We start from the raw sequence: 17639 nt of genomic DNA, 5'->3' as shown, positions 1-17639 counted from the left end.
TTCGAATTTCTACATGACTTGCTGTTATAAAGTCTCTGACTCATCAATCAAAAACCCCTTTCATTTCTAGAAAGCAAATGAGTTTGAAATAACAATTTAACAAAAATCATGAGAATCCGCCTTCCTTTAATAATCTATAAAAGCATTCGAGACACATCTCTTTCCTTAAAGTTACTCATATAAAAAAATTATCCTCAAAACCATAACCAGCACTCTTTCAAATTTTTTGGAGAAAAATTTTCAACAGTACCTCCCCAAAAATTGGAGTTTACCACCCGTCACGGGCTCCCTCAAACCAATCTTAGTACTGCATCTGTATTTCAATTTAGTGGCTTTCACATTCGTCTTTCAAAACCAATCATTATAAATCTCAATCTAATTCCAAGGTCACTATGACCAAACATCATGGTACTCATCTCTCAAACACGACAACTCGCACTCTCTCATCATCTAAATCTAATTATGCATCAATGATAATTTCCTCATCCGTTTCAGAACCATCAAGGCTCACAGCCGCAATTAATTCCAATTACCTAGAATCATTATCTGCATAAGCTCACTAAACTTTTAAGTACTCAAAGCATAAAGCATTTCCAATCATGCTCTACTTTTCCTTATTATTACCATACTATGCTAACACTTTAGCAAGCTTCCGCTATGCCACCTTGATTTCTCGTCAAGTATTAGTTCCATCACTTATTTCCTCAAGTACTAAACCACCACTTAACTTAACCGACAATTCGAATTAACGTTTCCAAATCCATCATTTAGGACCATCCCTTATCTATTTAAATCAAATGAACTAAAAGTCACGAGTTCAATCCATTTCACCAAAAATCCAGAAATCAACCAACTACATAACAAACACAACACATCATTCTCAACAGAAAGTCATTTACATCACAGGCATTTATCCATTTGTATTAAGGCAATTACCTCAATCTTACTGTCGCAATCGGCCCGCATCCTGACTCTCTCCTTGTTGGCAATTTCTTGATACATGTCCTGGTAACCCGCACTTGTAACATACACCTAACCCCAATCGGCACGGCCTATTTGGGTGATGACTTCCACATCTCTGACAGCTTGAAACATCAGAAGCAGCCGCTGTCCGTTTTCCCTTACCATTCCTTTGGGACTCCTTACTCGTCGCAAAGTTATTCTGTCCTTGGGGAAAGTGTTGTACGTATCCTCTCTCCTTAAACTCTCGACCCCTTGGTGCGAATCCTTGGTTGTGCTCTCTATGACTTCCCTTCTCTGCAACCCTCCTCTTCACACACTCTTCAGCAATTCTGCTCTTATTCACTAACTCTGAAAAAGTTCGGATCTCTATTGGTCCCACTGAACTTAAGATGTCGCTCCGGAGCCCTCCTTCATACTTAATGCATTTCCATTCCTCGAAGTCTCCCGGAGCTCCTTGACCCATGCGAGAAAACCTGAATAGCTCCTCAAATTTTTCTGTATACTCAGATATGGACATAGCACCTTGCTTTAGCTGCAGTAACTCCAATTCCTTGGCTGTCCTGGCGGAATTCGGAAAGTACTTCTTATAGAATTCCACCTGGAAGGCATCCCAAGTGATATGATCATTCCCCTGTTGCAGGAGACGTCGAGCCCCTTGCCACCAATGCGATGCTTCCCCCGTGAGTAGATAGGTAGCGAATTCAACATGCTGCTCTTCAGGCACCAACTGCGCTTGCAGTGCTCGCTCCATGGCCTGAAACCAAGTATCAGCTTCATTCGGATTGGTGGTTCCCTTGAACTTAGGTGGATTAACCTTTAAGAAGGTTGCCAGTGTCATCGGGCCCTGAGCTTCCCTTCCGCCATTGCCATTATTGTTCATCTGTTGCCCAAGAGCCTCCGTAGTGGCCTGCATAGCAGCAGCCATATTCTCCAACGCCGCCATAAGGTTTACCGGGTTATTCGGGTTGATTTCCGGTTCCTGCGTATTAGTACGATCTCTTTCACGTTCCCGACCGGGTCTACGAGGTGCCATCTGGTTTCTATACACACCAAACAATCGATATCAAGTTGATCAGTCTCAATATCGGAAGTATAGTGCTTCAAAGTACCAAAGGTACACTCATGGATTTCATGCTAGACGTATCGATTAGATATCCTAACTAGCACAGGCACAGACTCAGAGTATGCATTGAAGCATAAGCAGTTCCATCCCTCAGGCTCACGAGGACGAACTGCTCTGATACCATAATGTAACACCCTAATATTCAAATCCTTATGCTCGAGTCATAAGTCAATGATATTACGGTGGTACGACTCTCAGGTGGATTTTTAATAAATAAATATAGGTAATTTCAAAAGGAGTATTAATCGAGAAGCCTGAAAAGAGTAGAAATAAAATCGCGAAGACGTATCTCTCACGTTTCGACAACAAAAGATAAACCGTGAAGCCGAAAACAATATACGGACAAGGCGTAGAGGAGATTAAGAGATAGATAACAGATAGATATATATAACATAAGTAAGTAGCTACTAGTCGCGACCCGCGAAGTTTAGGTCGGCTAGAGTACATTATGAAATTAGTTGACAACAGTATATCCTAATCTCTCCCGAAGGAAACATGAGAGCCTCTATAGGCAAATTCAAAGAGTTCAATACATAATATAAACTTTCCAAAACAAAGGTGGAGAGATTCTAATCAAAACACAAAGTAGAAGAAATAAAGATCTTCTCCGTCTCTCAAACGACCCACAACTCACTTCTGAGCACCTGGACCTGTATCTGAAAAATAAGAGATATATACGGAATGAGAACCCCGGGCCCATGGGTTCCCAGTACGGTAAAAGTGCCAAATAAATTCAATGTACTGCAACAAAAACTCACTAAGCATCCTAAACTTCTTCACCAATTATTCATCCTAGGTTCTCACTAATCCATGAATAGGCAACTGTCATAAGGGAGTGCTAAATTTAATTCATGTTTCACATGTTTCCCAACTCGCTGACTCTTCCACGAATCAGACTCAGAATCATAAGCAAAACCATCACCAGTTGTTCTGCCTCAGCAGTTCTATATCAATACATCATCATGCAATCGCATCATCAATTCATCCCATCAAGAACAGCCCTCACACCCACCGACACCAGCATGAGGGGCCTCTCAGTTGTACAAACACAAGCAATACAGGCAAGTAATACACAAATATGATACAAGTAGAACAAGTAGCATATAGTCAGGTAACATGGCATATATGATGTAGAAATCCAAGACAAATGGCAAACCCAAACAATTCAAACATATGCAAATGATGAATGTCTACCCTATGGCTGATGATATCATCTGTCGGTTATATAGCCAACCCGACATGTCCTGGTAGCTAACCATTGGACAGAAACACCCCTTGCGGAGCAAGTAGGTTTGAGCTACAACCCCCTTGCTACTGCCCGCTCAACCCAGAGCTAGTGAAATAATCACTACTGCGGCTACTACCCAGGCGGGTGTCTAAAAGCTCAACCTGGAGCGAGTGGATTCACCACTACTGCCGCTACTACCCAGGCGTCGCAATCTCTGACCTGGAGCAAGTGGGACGAACCACAACCCTTGCTACTACCCAGGTATCTCAAGCATTGGCCCGGAGCAAGTGGGACGAACCACAACCCTTGCTACTGCCCAGGCATCTCAAACATATATTCATTCAATCTCAATTCATATTATCAACATTCATTGTTATCAAATCTCAAACATTAACTTGGAGCAAGTGGGACGAACCACAACCCTTGCTACTACCCAAGTATCACAAATAAACATTTATTCATAATCACCCTTCATTATTATCAATCCTCAGACAATGACCCGGAGCAAGCGGGATGAACCACGACCCTTGCTACTACCCAGGTATCACAAATACACATTTATTCAAAACCCCACGATTAAACTCGTTTATCATAATCCTCCTTTTTCGTCTCATACCCGGAGCAAGTGGACAACGCCACTGCCTACTACCCGGGGTCGCACATCACATTTCAATATTTTTTTCATTATTATCCATTTAACATATTCCTTCATTAATCATATATGCATTTATACTCAGCCATAAACAATAATGGCTTTGCCGTAACCCGGCAATAACTCAGCCATCCGGCTCATGGTCCAATCAAGAACGGGCCATTTATCAATAAATATAGCCCTCCGGCTCATGGCATACACGGTACTTCCACCGTCATCCTCCATATCTCATATAATCATCTTTGATCATCATTGATCATAACTTTTCCCCTTGCTTCACTCGCAAGTTACCACATCCCCTAGCTCATTGCTAGGCATATCAGAATGATTTAATACATAAGAGGTGAGATCGGAGGCTTAGAAGTATGAGATTTGGCTTTTAAAACTCAAAAATCAACTTTGGCATGAAAACAGGGCCACGCGTACGCGCACTCCACGCGCACGCGTGGATGGCCACAAAACTCATCGACGTGCAAGCGTCATACGCGCGGACGCGCGGGTTGAAAAATAGCCAAACGACGCGCAAGCGTCAGCCACGCGTACGCGTGGGTGCTCTTGCGCCCCAGGCACAAAACTGGCACAACTCTGGCATAACTCTCGGGAAAATAGCTGGGCATTTGGTGCAGCGCATCAACGCGCCCGCACACACCACGCGCACGCGTGGATAGTGCCTTCTTGAAGAACGACGCGTACGCGCCAAGTGCGCCTACGCGTGGAGGGTCATTCTGCTAAAAATTTTCTAAGTTAAAAGCTGCAGAATTTACAGATTCAACCCCCAATCTTCCGACGGACATAACTTTCTCATTTTAAATCATTTTTCACCCGTTCTTCAAACGGCATGGACATCTCAGATCCAATTTCATTTCTAAACAGATTTGGCACAAAACAGAGATCCGTAGTCCAAGTTATGTCCCGTCAAAGTATGCCCAAAAACCATATTTTCATACAAAACCACTAGGTGCCATTTTCAAAACAAGCCATTTTCAACTCTTTTCAAAATCAACCAAAACATGCCAATTTCAACCCTTTTTGAAATCAATCAAAATGTACCAAAATCCACATCAAGCCATCCTCAACTCACACATTGACACTTTACCAAAAATTCCCAAAACCACATCTAACCATTTTAACACTTCTCAATCAAATGGCTAAAGGACAAACACAATATCATGTCATACATCCTTCCTCATCCCAATTTCCAATAATACCATTTCCAATCAACCATCATTATACGTAATCAATATCATACTCACTATCACGTGATTTCACCCACAAATCAACCTTAATCATTCCCCAAGCATATATCACAACATACATATCTCTAATGCATCATCATACCATTAAGGCATCAATAATCATAATCACATATATGATCACATAATATATCTCAACCGAACCAAACATACCTCATCTACATAATTTCACCCAAAATTACCAAATTCCACACTTCAACTTCTCAAACCTTATTCTTCAATAACCAACCTAATCATTCATATATTCATTATCTGAAATTCATCCAATCACTTGTGCCATCATACAATGCACACATCGACTTACCTTTCTTACCTCTTTCCGGCCTCTGGCCCAAAATTCACGGCCTCCGGCCCAATTTTCACAATTTAAATGCATAAACCACAAATCAATACTCATTACCCAGTACATCAAATTCTCAATACACCAAGCATACAAGGTCACACAATTCTCAACCCAATCATTAATTCACATTACATATCAACTATGCATATTAGCACCAACCATTTACACAATCCAAACTTAATCCTAGGGGCATCTAGCCTAGGAATTCTCATCACAACACACGGTACTTAAATGAAACTTAAACCGTACCTCTTGTAGCCAAACCAATTGAGCCTCTTCTTTGGAATTCTTCACCAACCTTAGCTCCAAGCCTTACCAAAGCTCCTCAAGCAATACCAATCTCCCAATTGTGCACCAACATCACCAAATACACTAACATAACCAATGTCACATACATACATCAACCTAGGGCTCATAAAAATGACAAATCACAAGGGTTTGAGCACTTCTTACCTCAGCCCATATGAAGTAGGGATAGAACCCACTTAGAATCCATGTTGGAGTATCCCTAAACACCCAAAATCACAAGATTTCAACACTAACTACCCAAAAACGTGTAACAGTGGGGAATTTCGAAAACTGGGCAGAGATGAATGAAATACTCACCACCAAACTTAGATATAATTGTAGAGGATGAGAAGAGCAACGCGTGGCCACAAACGGCTCGTCAATCGGAGCTCCGTAGCTCAAGTTATGGTGGTTTGAAGATCAAAGAGAGTTAGGTTTTCTCTCTTCTCTTCTCTCTTCTCAAATCAGCGCCCCAACCCTTCTTTTTAGGGTAAAATGAGCTGAAATGCTCACAACTAATGTTTATATATGTTGGGTCTTGGGCCCACTTAGGCCCGGTTCACTTATTTTTGCCCATTGGCCCAATTTTGGGCCAAAACCTTTAAGATTAGCGCTCTAAATCGCACTTTAAATATTTCTATCTTTCCTAATTATAATTCCTCATTTCTTAATCTTATTTACCCATAATCAATTTCCTCAGTTGTAGTACCAGACAGATCTCAGCCGGTATTGCCGGTCAAAATTCCACTGCGCACTTTTACGCAGAAAACTATATTTTCCGACTCGAAAAAATTCACTGAATCCAAATATCGTATTTAAATTATCAAATTCCAATTGCCAAATATTCCAAACATATTCGCTCCTATTTAACTTATTATTTACTAAATTTCGGTTAGACTGGGTATTACACAATTTCAACCTGTTTCTTTGCAGCAACCACAAGTGCTAATTGAAGTTGGTGAGCAAAACAATGAACATAAAAAGCACAAGCATTTTCTTTCAAGATCAAACTTTTTAAGCCATTAAATTCTCCCTGCATATTACTAGCTCCATCATAACCTTGTCCACGTATTCTTGCTAAGCTTAAACTATGCTTTGCTAATAAAGATTCCAAAGCTACTTTTAACGACAACGCATTTGTGCTAGAAACATGGACAAGGCCAAGAAATTGCTCCATTACAATCCCTTCTTTATTCACATACTGCAAACAAACAGCCATTTTCTCTTTAACAGAAATGTCTCGAGCTTCATCAACTAAAACAGCAAATAAATCATCTCCAAGATCATCAATAATAACTTTAGTAGTTTCACTTGCAGCAGCTCTAACAATATCTTTTTGAATTTTAGGTGCTACTAGTTTAAGGTTTCCACGAGTATTTTTGAAAACACGATCAATCTCTGTATTATGTTGAGCAAGAAAGTCAAGAAGCTCCAAAAAATTACCTTGATTGTTTGAATTGTGCAATTCATCATCACCACGAAAAGCCAATCCTTGTCGCAATAAGAACCTAATGCACTCAATTGTTGCTGTTAAGTGAGTTCGGTAATCTTTTTTAGCTTGGTCTGAATGCTTTTGAAAAACAACTTCAATATGTTGCTTTTGCTTCATGAGTGCTTTGCATTTTCTTCGAGCTTGATTATGAGCACTATCATGATTTCCAACATGTGTTTGTAATCGCTCCTTCTTTTTCCAATTTGAAAATCCCTCTTACAAAAGCATCACCACTTGCACCATCAGGTTTCATAAGATAGCAACAGAGACAAAAGACAGCATCTTTTGAAATACTATATTCCAATCAATTACCAAATTCATCAAACCAATCAGCATTAAATCTACGAATAGAAGTTCCAAAATATGTTTGTGGAAAATCATGTTCTCTTGGTTGACAAGGACCTTTTTGCAAATAAGCTCGTCTAACTTCATCCCTCTCATTTGGATCATAATTTGAAATTTTGGGTCCTTGTCCAGGATCAGCTACCAGACTTTCCACATTGAATTCTAAGAACTTCTTTTTATTAGAAGAGATTAATGGAGTGACTTCAGATTTTAGTGTTTGTTTTCTTTTGAAATATTTTTCCATGACTATTTCTAAAAATAAAAAAATATATTCTAAATTAGTAAATTGATCAATTCACTTTAAAAATTTATATATAATTACATATAATATAGAATAGAACGAAAGATAAATAATAAAAATCACTAAATTGAGAATAAAATAAAATATATAAATTCATGAAGAGAATAAAAAATAGTTTAATACCTAAATTATAATTATTTGAATTAAAATTTACAATTGAAAATATCAAAAAGAGAAACAATGAAATTGAAAGATACATAGAGTCATAGAGAGCTATATAAAACAAAATAGAGAATTTAAAATTTACCTTTTAATAAAGCGAAAATGACCACTAGATAATGAATAGAAAAAGAAGATTGAAAATATGAAACTAAGAAAATGGTTTAAGAGAATAAATGGGTGACGGATGGGATTTGAAAATAGAAGAAGACTAAATTTAATTAGGTTAACTAATAGTCAAAATAATAGAAAGATAAAATGGGTTTGAGGCTTTTAATAATTGGGCTTAGTTTATTTGTAGTGGGGTCATTTAGAATTTAAAATGGGGGCATATTATATATATAAATTTTTGTTTAAAATTATCAAATCAGAGTGGGGGCAAGCGCCCCCCCATCATGATGCTTGGGTCTGTGCCTGTATGTAGGAGTATGTATAAGTCTACATAGTACATTTACGTGGTAAGAACTCGATGAATGATGGAGCATTGAACCCAACAGAACTAAATGGATGATTAGGCAAGTGGACAAATTCTTCATTTGTAGAAACATTTAAAAAATCATGAAACTTAATAGGGAGACAATAATTTCTTGATTGTTCACCATTATTCAAAAAATGGGAATTAGTAATGTTGTTTTGTTTCATATTCTCGTTCATTGAAAAAAAATTCTTTTGGTTTTTCATGAAGAGAAAAAATTTTCAGAAATGAATTGTTTGAAAAGGGAACATAAGCTTCATTTCGAGAAACATTGAAAGAGTCATGAAATTTATTAGAGATGAATGAATATGTGAATGGCTTATTCTTTTTTGAATCAGAAGGATTATCAACTTTTGAGTTGTCAACATTAGGACTCAACAAAATGAGATCCTTTGGTTAGGTAAAGATTGAGATCTATAACACTGTGATAAGATAAAGGACTACATGTTTTGGTAATACTTACAGTGGCATGTGTCTTTGTTGAATTGGTTGGCAAAGTGATGGACTTTTTGTTATGAATGTATGATTTATTTTTTTGCCTGTTACTCATGTTGTCTTCAATAAGAATATTCATTGATCTCTTCTTACATTTGGAATTTTGTAGGTTAACCAATGAAATTTCTCAACTTTAGAGAAGAATGAATCATCTCCAATGAAATGCTTTCCCTTGATCAAGAAGGAATCAACTAATAAATCTCTCACATAAGTGTACAATATTGCTTTGGTGAACATGTTGTCATTGACTCTAATAACATAGAAGAAGATATCACTGTATAGATATCTCAACTTAATGCAACCACCACAAAAAAGGCAATATAGATAAACCAAATTTTGAAAATCATCCATGATGTGTGCTGTCAAATATCCCTTTCTAATGCGCAAATGAACCAGGTTGCGATTAACGTCTACAATCCGCATAGAATCTTTTAATCTATGCTGGTATTGCCTATAAAATAAACTTGGTATATAATGTTGATCCTATACAATAGAGAATAAAAATAAAACAAAGTTAGGATTAAAGAACTTAGTAAATATAGTGAATACATTGCATGCATAGTTTAATGATAGAATTTTTGACACGTATATAGAAGCAAATAGCAAACACATATCTCAAATAGATTAACGGTGAGTAGGAAGAACCGACTCTGTTCATCTTTATCAGTGCAAGTTTAGTAGATACCACGGTATAAAGTAGTAAATAAATGGACTATGAGAATTGGATGGAGTAAATGTAGTTCCAGAAGTATCACATTTACTATTGCAGTTAAAACTGCTGTGTAATAAATAATGGAACAACCAACTTCATGCAATTAAATAAATTACATTAGAGAGTGAAAGAAGATACTGGATTAGAATAAAATAACCGAGTGTTTGATAAGTGAATAAGTGAATACAATTATTTAATGAAGAGGACTGATATGCTTATTTATAGTTGGATTATAGTTTATGTAGTATGAAAAATGAATGAAACAGTAATTCCAAAAGACCAAACAACAAATTGACTTAAAAAAATTGAAATATTATGTAGACTAACTATTGAATAGAGTTAATTATTGCCTGTAATATAACAGGTTCACATAAATCAAAGTAAAAATAGTATGGAGACATTGGAAAGATAAAGTGCTAGCGTATATGGAAGAATACTTTTGGAAGTTTACGCTGATACTCAGTCTCAATTAATTGGTGGTGGGGTTATTGAGTATACATATGTGAACTATTGAAATGATGAGATATGATGATACCACAAATTATCATAAGCACAGTAGCAAGTTAGAAAACAGCAAAAAATTGACCAATTGGCTTATTTGAATGCACGATGAATAAGATAAAAAGACAACAATTTTTATAATGATGGTATATACATAAAAAGAATAAAAATAATATTTTAATAATAAATAATATTGTTTCTTGCATATAGAAAACATATTGTTAATAATTATTTTAATATTGTTAACACTATATGAAGTTAGATAGCTAGACACATTTTTAATTCTTTAACTCTGTTCATAAATAAAAGATCAATAAAAAATTATACATATAAACTAAATAATTTTTAATTCCATGACAATGTTTTTCCATCCGAAATTAGACAGATAAAAAATTCTATAAACTATAAATAAGACATAAATATTTTAACTTTATGACTGTTCTATTATTGAAAAATTAAAGAAATAGAAATCGATAGTAATAGATACCTGAAACTATTTTTTGTTGGATAGATTGTTAAATTCGTTGATCTCCCATGGTTATTTCCATAAGTGATATAAAAAGTACTTAGAGGTACTCTAATGAATTGAAAAGAAATGAGATAAACGCAATGGATATTAAAAAATACTCAAATAAAAAAGATTGCTAAAGTGGTTTTATTGGTAAAAAAAATTTAGAGTCAATTTGAATGCAAAGTTAATTTTTTTATTTAATTAGTAACTTATATATAATTATAACTAATAAAAAATAACTAATACGTTGACTTTATTATAATAGTATGGTAGATTTCGGTAGGATTTATAAGATAATTGTTTCGTTGTTTAAAAGGAAAAATTAATAAAAAATTTTAAATGATACATAAATCCATATCAAAATTGCTTGATGTAAGTTTTACAATAAAAATATGCAAAGTAACATAAATAACATTTCACTTAGAAGTCGAATACATTTGGTGGAAATTAAACTGCATTACATCACAAATGTTGAAACATAGGTTAAATATAAGCATGAAAAGATATTATATAATTATAAATGGCATTATTAACATAAGGACGGTAAAACTACATAAGACAAATATTTTAACATAAGATAAAACTATGTTCTACAACTTCATGATTTTCACATGCAAGGTGGACTCATCATTAGGAGATAGAGAGAACTCAATAAAGTGCCATCTCTAAAACTTTTGCTCATTACAAGATTCTTTCAACCCCTAGTCAAGAACAACTATTTTTTCTTGTCTTCGTTCCATCATAATCCCATTGGATAAGAGCAACTATCCTCTAAAACAATATTTATAGTGTTGTTCATGCTTGGAAATGCATTTTGTGAAAATCTCAAAGGAATAATTTGCATAATTAAATATTTTGGACAAAAATAATATAAGAAATAATGTAAAGTTTAATACATTAATTAATAAAAAAATGTATATAACATAAAAAACTAAAATTTAAAAAACTCACCAAAGCACTACTATCAATTATTTTAAACGTTAAGATTTTCATGCAAGTAAATACATTTGTATTGAAAGTGAAGAGATTTGGGTGAGTTAGAAATTTAGTCTTAGATGGTTGAAAAGTATCAAGTTTGTGGCAGAATGATGTAGATGCAGATCAGAATCCATCTTTAAAATTTCTAACGCCATGGTTATGGTAATCTGGCATAATGGAATAAGGTGGAAGAAAACTGCCAATTATTGGATGGTTAGTAATAGTAGATAAGGGCATCAAACCTGGGTTATTAATTTCTGAAGTAGTAGCAAAATGATCGTGAGTTATAACTGATAAATGATTATTAGCCACACCATTATAGGAAACGACACTTGAATCATTCTGTTTATAAATAGTTGCAACATCACAACTTCGATTAGAAGAAAGGACTTTAGGCAAAGTTGCAATGGGATATTAAGGGATCTCTTGAGGAATGCAACGGTGATCAATTGACATATTAATTTGTGTTCCTATCAAAGGAATTGCTACCTGAAGTGATGTGGGTAGAGGTTTAATAGTCTGTAGCTGATGGATTGATTGAGCAGAATTGTAATTTAGAAAAAACTTGGATGGAGGGTAGGGTAGCTGATTTTTTGCATGGTTCTGAAAATCAGACTAAACCAGCCAGTTGACCAGTCAAACCAAAAACTGGCAATAAAAATGGTCCGGTCCTATGAGTAAAACTGCTAATTTGAAAACCCTCCAAAAATTGTTGAACCGGCCGAGAACCAGACCAAAAACCAATCGGTTCTTTCTAAACGACGTCGTTTTGCATATTTAAAAAAAAAAACAACGCCCCCTTTCCCCAACCTTTCCTCTTTCATGCGTTTGTCACTCTCACTCAGCAAAGAACCCTCCTTCTTCAAAGTTCAAAAAGACAAAAACCTAAAACCAAAATCCTAGCTTCTTCAATGGTTCCACCGCCGTTGTCCGTGGTCGTCGGCGTCTCCATGGCTTCCTTCTTTGCCATGGTTCTGAGACCAAACCCTCTATTCTAGCTCTGCTTGTAAGACCCGGTTAATTAACGGCTAATTAACCCATAAATGAGAATTTATTCTAGAAAGTCAAAAATGTTATTTTTATGGCTAAATGTGATAGAGGAGATTGAGACGAGAATTTTGGTACCAATTTTATAGAATTCGGACCAAGATTGGACCGAACGGGCCAAACTGGGCCAACCGGACCCAAAGTGGGCCCTTGGCCCAACTAAACTAAACCAAAACCCTAGTTTTCAGCACTCTCTCTCCTCACAACACTCATATTCACGCTGAAATGGAGTAAGGGAGGGGAAGAACACTCTCTCAAGTTCTATCTCTCACTTGATCTTCAAACCACCATAACTTTTGATCTAGAGCTCTGATTGCCGCTCCGTTTGCGGCCACGCGTTCTCCGTGGAGAGCTCTACAAAACCCATACAATCAATCTTGAGGTAAGCCACGTTTTACTGTTCGAAATTCCAGCCCTTGATTTCGAGTTTCATGAACAAAAATGTTGAGATTTTGGGTTCTTTGATGTTATAGGACCCAACTCTCTTGAAGGAGAAGGTTAATCTTGAATCCTTGGACCTTGGGTGTGGTAAGATTCTCAATCCTAGTGTAATTTATTGTTCTATGATGTTTGGGTATTGAGATGTTGTGTATGGATATGATGATTGTGGCTTAGGTTGTGTATATGTGAATATTGGAGCTTGATTGGTGATTTTTGAAAGCTTGGAAAAGGGTTTTGTGTGATAAAATCTGTTCTTGGAGGTGTTGATATCTTGAGAGCTTGTGGACAAGTGGTTTGGAAGTGCTCCGGTTGAGCGTGGGAAATCGGCTAAGGTATGGTTTCGGTTTCCCGTATCTAATATGTAATGTGGTAGGAAATACTTAGGCTAGAGGCCCTAAGATAGGCATTGAATTGATGATGTTGTTGAATGATTGAGATATATGATGTGATCATATATGTGATTATGAATATTGATGCCTTGCTTGTGTGATATATGAGAAAATGCATGTTGTGATATATGCTTGATGGATGATTGAGGTTGAATTGATGGGTGGTACCATGTTGATGGTGAGTATGATGTTGATCATGTATAATGATGGTTGATTGGAAATGGTATTATTGGAAATTGGGATGAGGAAGGATGTATGACATGATATTGTGTTTGTCCTTTAGCCATTTGATTAAGAAGTGTTAAAATGGTTAGATGGTGATTTTGGGAATTTTGGGTAAAGGGTCAATGTGTGAGTTGAGGATGGCTTGTTGTTGATTTTGGTACATTTTGAATGATTTCTAAGAGAAGGGTTGAAATTGGCATGTTTTGATTGATTTTGAAAAGAGTTGAAAGTGGCTTGTTTTGAAAATGGCACTTTGTGGTTTTGTATGAAAACATAGTTTTTGGGCATACTTTGATGGGACATAACTTGGACTACGGATCTTTGATTTGTGCCAAATCTATTTAGAAATGAAATTGGATTCGGGATGTCCATGCCGTTCGAGGAACGGGTGAAAAACGATTTAAAATGAGGAAGTTATGTCCGTCGGAAGATTGGGGGTTGAATCTGTAAATTCTGCAGCTTTTTAACTTAGAAAATTTTTAGCAGAATGACCCTCCGCGCGTAGGCGCACTTGGCGCGTACGCGCTGTTCTTCGAGAAAACGCCATCCACGCGTACGCGTGGTGTGCGCGGGCGCGTCGATGCACTGCACCAAATGCCCAGCCATTTTCCCGAGAGTTGTGCCTGAGTTGTGCCAGTTTTGTGCCTGGAACGCAAGAGCACCCATGCGTACGCGTGGCTGACGCTTGCGCGTCGTTTGGCTAGTTTTCAACCCACGCGTTCGCGCGTATGACGCTTGCGCGTATGACGCTTGCGCGTTGATGAGTTATAAGGCCATCCACGCGTGCGCGTGGAGTGCGCGTACGCGTGGCCCTGTTTTCATCCCAAAGTTGATTTTTGAGTTTTAAAAGCCAAATTTCATACGTCTAAGCCTCCGATCTCACCACTTATGTCTTAAATCATTATGATATGCCTAGCATGAGAAAAAGGGCTAGTGAATATGGTAACTTGCGAGTGAAGCAAGGGGAAAAATGAATGATCATTGAGGATCATAGATGATTATGTGAGATGCGGAGGATGGCGGTGGAAGTGCTTGTTATGCCATGGGCCGAAGGGCCGTAAATGTTAATGAATTGGCTGGTTATGGATTTAACCGTGAGCCGGATGGCTATCTTATTGCCGTGTTACGGCGGAGCCATGTTTATGGCCAAGTATAAATGCATATATGCTGTTGATTGAATTGTGAATGTTTGCACTTCCACCATTGGAGATGAGAGTTTCCCTGGGTAGTAGTAATGGCTAGCCACCATGTGCTCCAGGTTGAGACTCGAAGCTCTGTTAACCCAATGTCGTAAGTGTGGCCGGGCACTGTGAAAGGCTCGGATGAGCTTGCCCCCGTAAATATTCACCAGTGATGGTGATGGATAAATATTCACCAGTGAGGGTGATGGATATGGATCATGATTATGATCAAGTTTATGATGAGTATAACTCGAGTTGGGGATGCACGACAGAGGGACAGTCCAATGGTTAGCTACCAGGACTTGTCGGGTTGGCTCTATAACCGACAGATGATATCATCAGCCACTAGGGACAGGCATGCATCATGAGCATACTACATGAATTGTTTGAGATTGCCTATTTGACTGCATATTACTTGCTAATTGTCTAAATTCCCTATTTGTTCCTATTTGTAAATTTCTTGTCTGATATAACTGTGTTTGCTATATTATACTCCTGCTGGTGGTTGGGAGGTCTGAAGGAATTGGAAAGGGAAGTATTAGTTAGACTGAAGAATCTTTAGTCAGTTGCCACTTACGGTTTAGCTTGTTTATAAGCTTTAATATTATCTGGAGGATGTTCCAGGATTGCCTTCGGCTTTCCTCTATTATTATGTATTATATATGTGGAAGCTGTTACCGTACTGGGGACCTCTGGTTCTCACCCATGCGGATTTTGTGGTTTTCAGATGCAGGACGCGAGGCTTCTCGTTGAGGCATGTTGGAGACTTCTGGATTTAGCGAAGATCCTTTGTTCTCGGGACTCTGTTTTGGGTTATATATCTTGTTTAGATATTTTTATCTCCATTAAATAATACAAACTGTGATGACTCCTCTTATAGGAGGTTTTGGAGAATAGGTTTCTGTATTTGTGTCGCTTTGGGTTTTCCTTGGGGTTTTCCTTATTTTATCATATGTATATATTACTATGCTCGGACCGGTTATCTTCGCAGCCAGATTTTGAGTCTTGATATTCCCGTTTTTGACACTCTTTATATATATATATATATGATCTTGCGTTAGCTTATCCTTTGCTCGTTACGTTATCGATCGGAGTGTTGCGCGTTCGAGTTACAATTTTTGTTTACCCCTTTTTCTACAAAGGCTCCTAGTTATAATCAATTATTCATACTACTATACGTACTAAATTTTTGTTTTAGAGGTCGTAATACCTTGCCATCTCTGAATTATAACTTAAGCATAAGACTCTGTATGGTAGGGTGTTACATTATGGTATCAGAGCAGTTCGTTCCGGTAGAGCCTGAGGAATGGACTGACTATGCTTCTGTGCATTCTCTGTATGTGTGTTATGTGCTATTAGTATATCTGCTTGATATAATTGGCATAAACGTTCATGAGCATGCATTTGGGACTTTGAAGCACTAAACTTCCGATATTGAGACTGATCAACTTAATATCGATTGTTTGGTGTGTATAGGAACCAGATGGCGCCTCGTGGACGCGGTAGAGGCCGTGGGAGAGGTCGTACTAATGCTCGTGCGCCGGAGACTAACCCTAATGATCCGGTAAACTTTATGACTGCGTTGGAGAACATGGCTGCTGCTATGCAAGCCACTGCTGAGGCTCTTGGCCAACAGATGAACAACCATGGTAATGACGGAGGTGGAGTTCAAGGTCCGATGATACTGGCGAACTTTTTGAAGGTTAATCCACCGAAGTTCAAGGGAACTACTAGCCCGACTGAAGCCGATACGTGGTTTCAGGCTATGGAACGAGCACTGTAAGCGCAGGTGGTACCTGAAGGGCAGCGTGTGGAGTTTGCTACCTATTTGCTCACTGGTGAAGCATCGCATTGGTGGCAGGGTATCCGACGCCTCCTGCAGCAGGGTGATGATTATATCACCTGGAATGTCTTTCAAGAAGAGTTCTATAAGAAGTACTTTCCAACTTCTGCTAGGACGGCCAAGGAGCTTGAATTGTTGCAGCTGAAGCAGGGTGCTATGTCCGTATCTGAGTATACTGACAAGTTTGAGGAGCTGTTCAGATTCTCTCGTATGTGTCAAGGGACTCCGGTGGAATATGAGGAATGGAAGTGTGTTAAGTACGAAGGAGGACTCCGGAGCGATATTTTCGGTTCGGTGGGGCCAATGGAGATTAGAACTTTCTCCGAGTTGGTGAACAAGTGTAGGGTTGCTGAAGAGTGTGTGAAGAGGGCAGCCGCTGAGAAAGGAAGTCACAAAGGATCATTTCCACAGAACCGAGGGAAGAGCTTTGCACCTAGAGGTCCGTCTTTTAAGAGGGGAGGTTCTTTTAGGAGGCCCAACAACAACTACTCCCAAGGGAAAAGGTTTGGGAAGCAGCCTCAAAATGATCAATCTTGTACTAGGTGTGGAAGTTACCATCCGGGTGTACCATGCAAGGCCGGATGGGGTTTGTGCTACAATTGTGGAAAGGCGGGGCATAAAGCCACAAGTTGTCCGGAGAAGCAGAAGCAAGGTGCTGGGAAAGCACAACAGACTGGTCGGGTGTTCACCACCT

At 38.0% G+C, this 17639-nt stretch overlaps 1 protein-coding gene across 1 annotated transcript; it reads right to left on the bottom strand.

Moving 5' to 3' along the window:
- Positions 1 to 6754: 6754 nt before the first annotated feature.
- On the bottom strand, positions 6755 to 7931 carry LOC107640432 (uncharacterized). Its single transcript, XM_088486953.1, has 2 exons — positions 7655 to 7931; positions 6755 to 7557 (listed from the first exon to the last, which is right to left on the bottom strand). Exons 1-2 carry the CDS (start codon positions 7929 to 7931, stop codon positions 6755 to 6757), a joined length of 1080 nt encoding a protein of 359 aa, XP_088343079.1.
- Between the last annotated feature and the right edge of the window lie 9708 nt (positions 7932 to 17639).

Source organism: Arachis ipaensis, chromosome B5 (assembly GCF_059453495.1).
Source record: "Arachis ipaensis isolate K30076 ecotype BB chromosome B5, ASM5945349v1, whole genome shotgun sequence".
NCBI lineage: Eukaryota > Viridiplantae > Streptophyta > Magnoliopsida > Fabales > Fabaceae > Arachis > Arachis ipaensis.
Note: the sequence above shows the minus strand (reverse complement) of the source record. Positions and strands in the feature narration are given on the sequence as shown.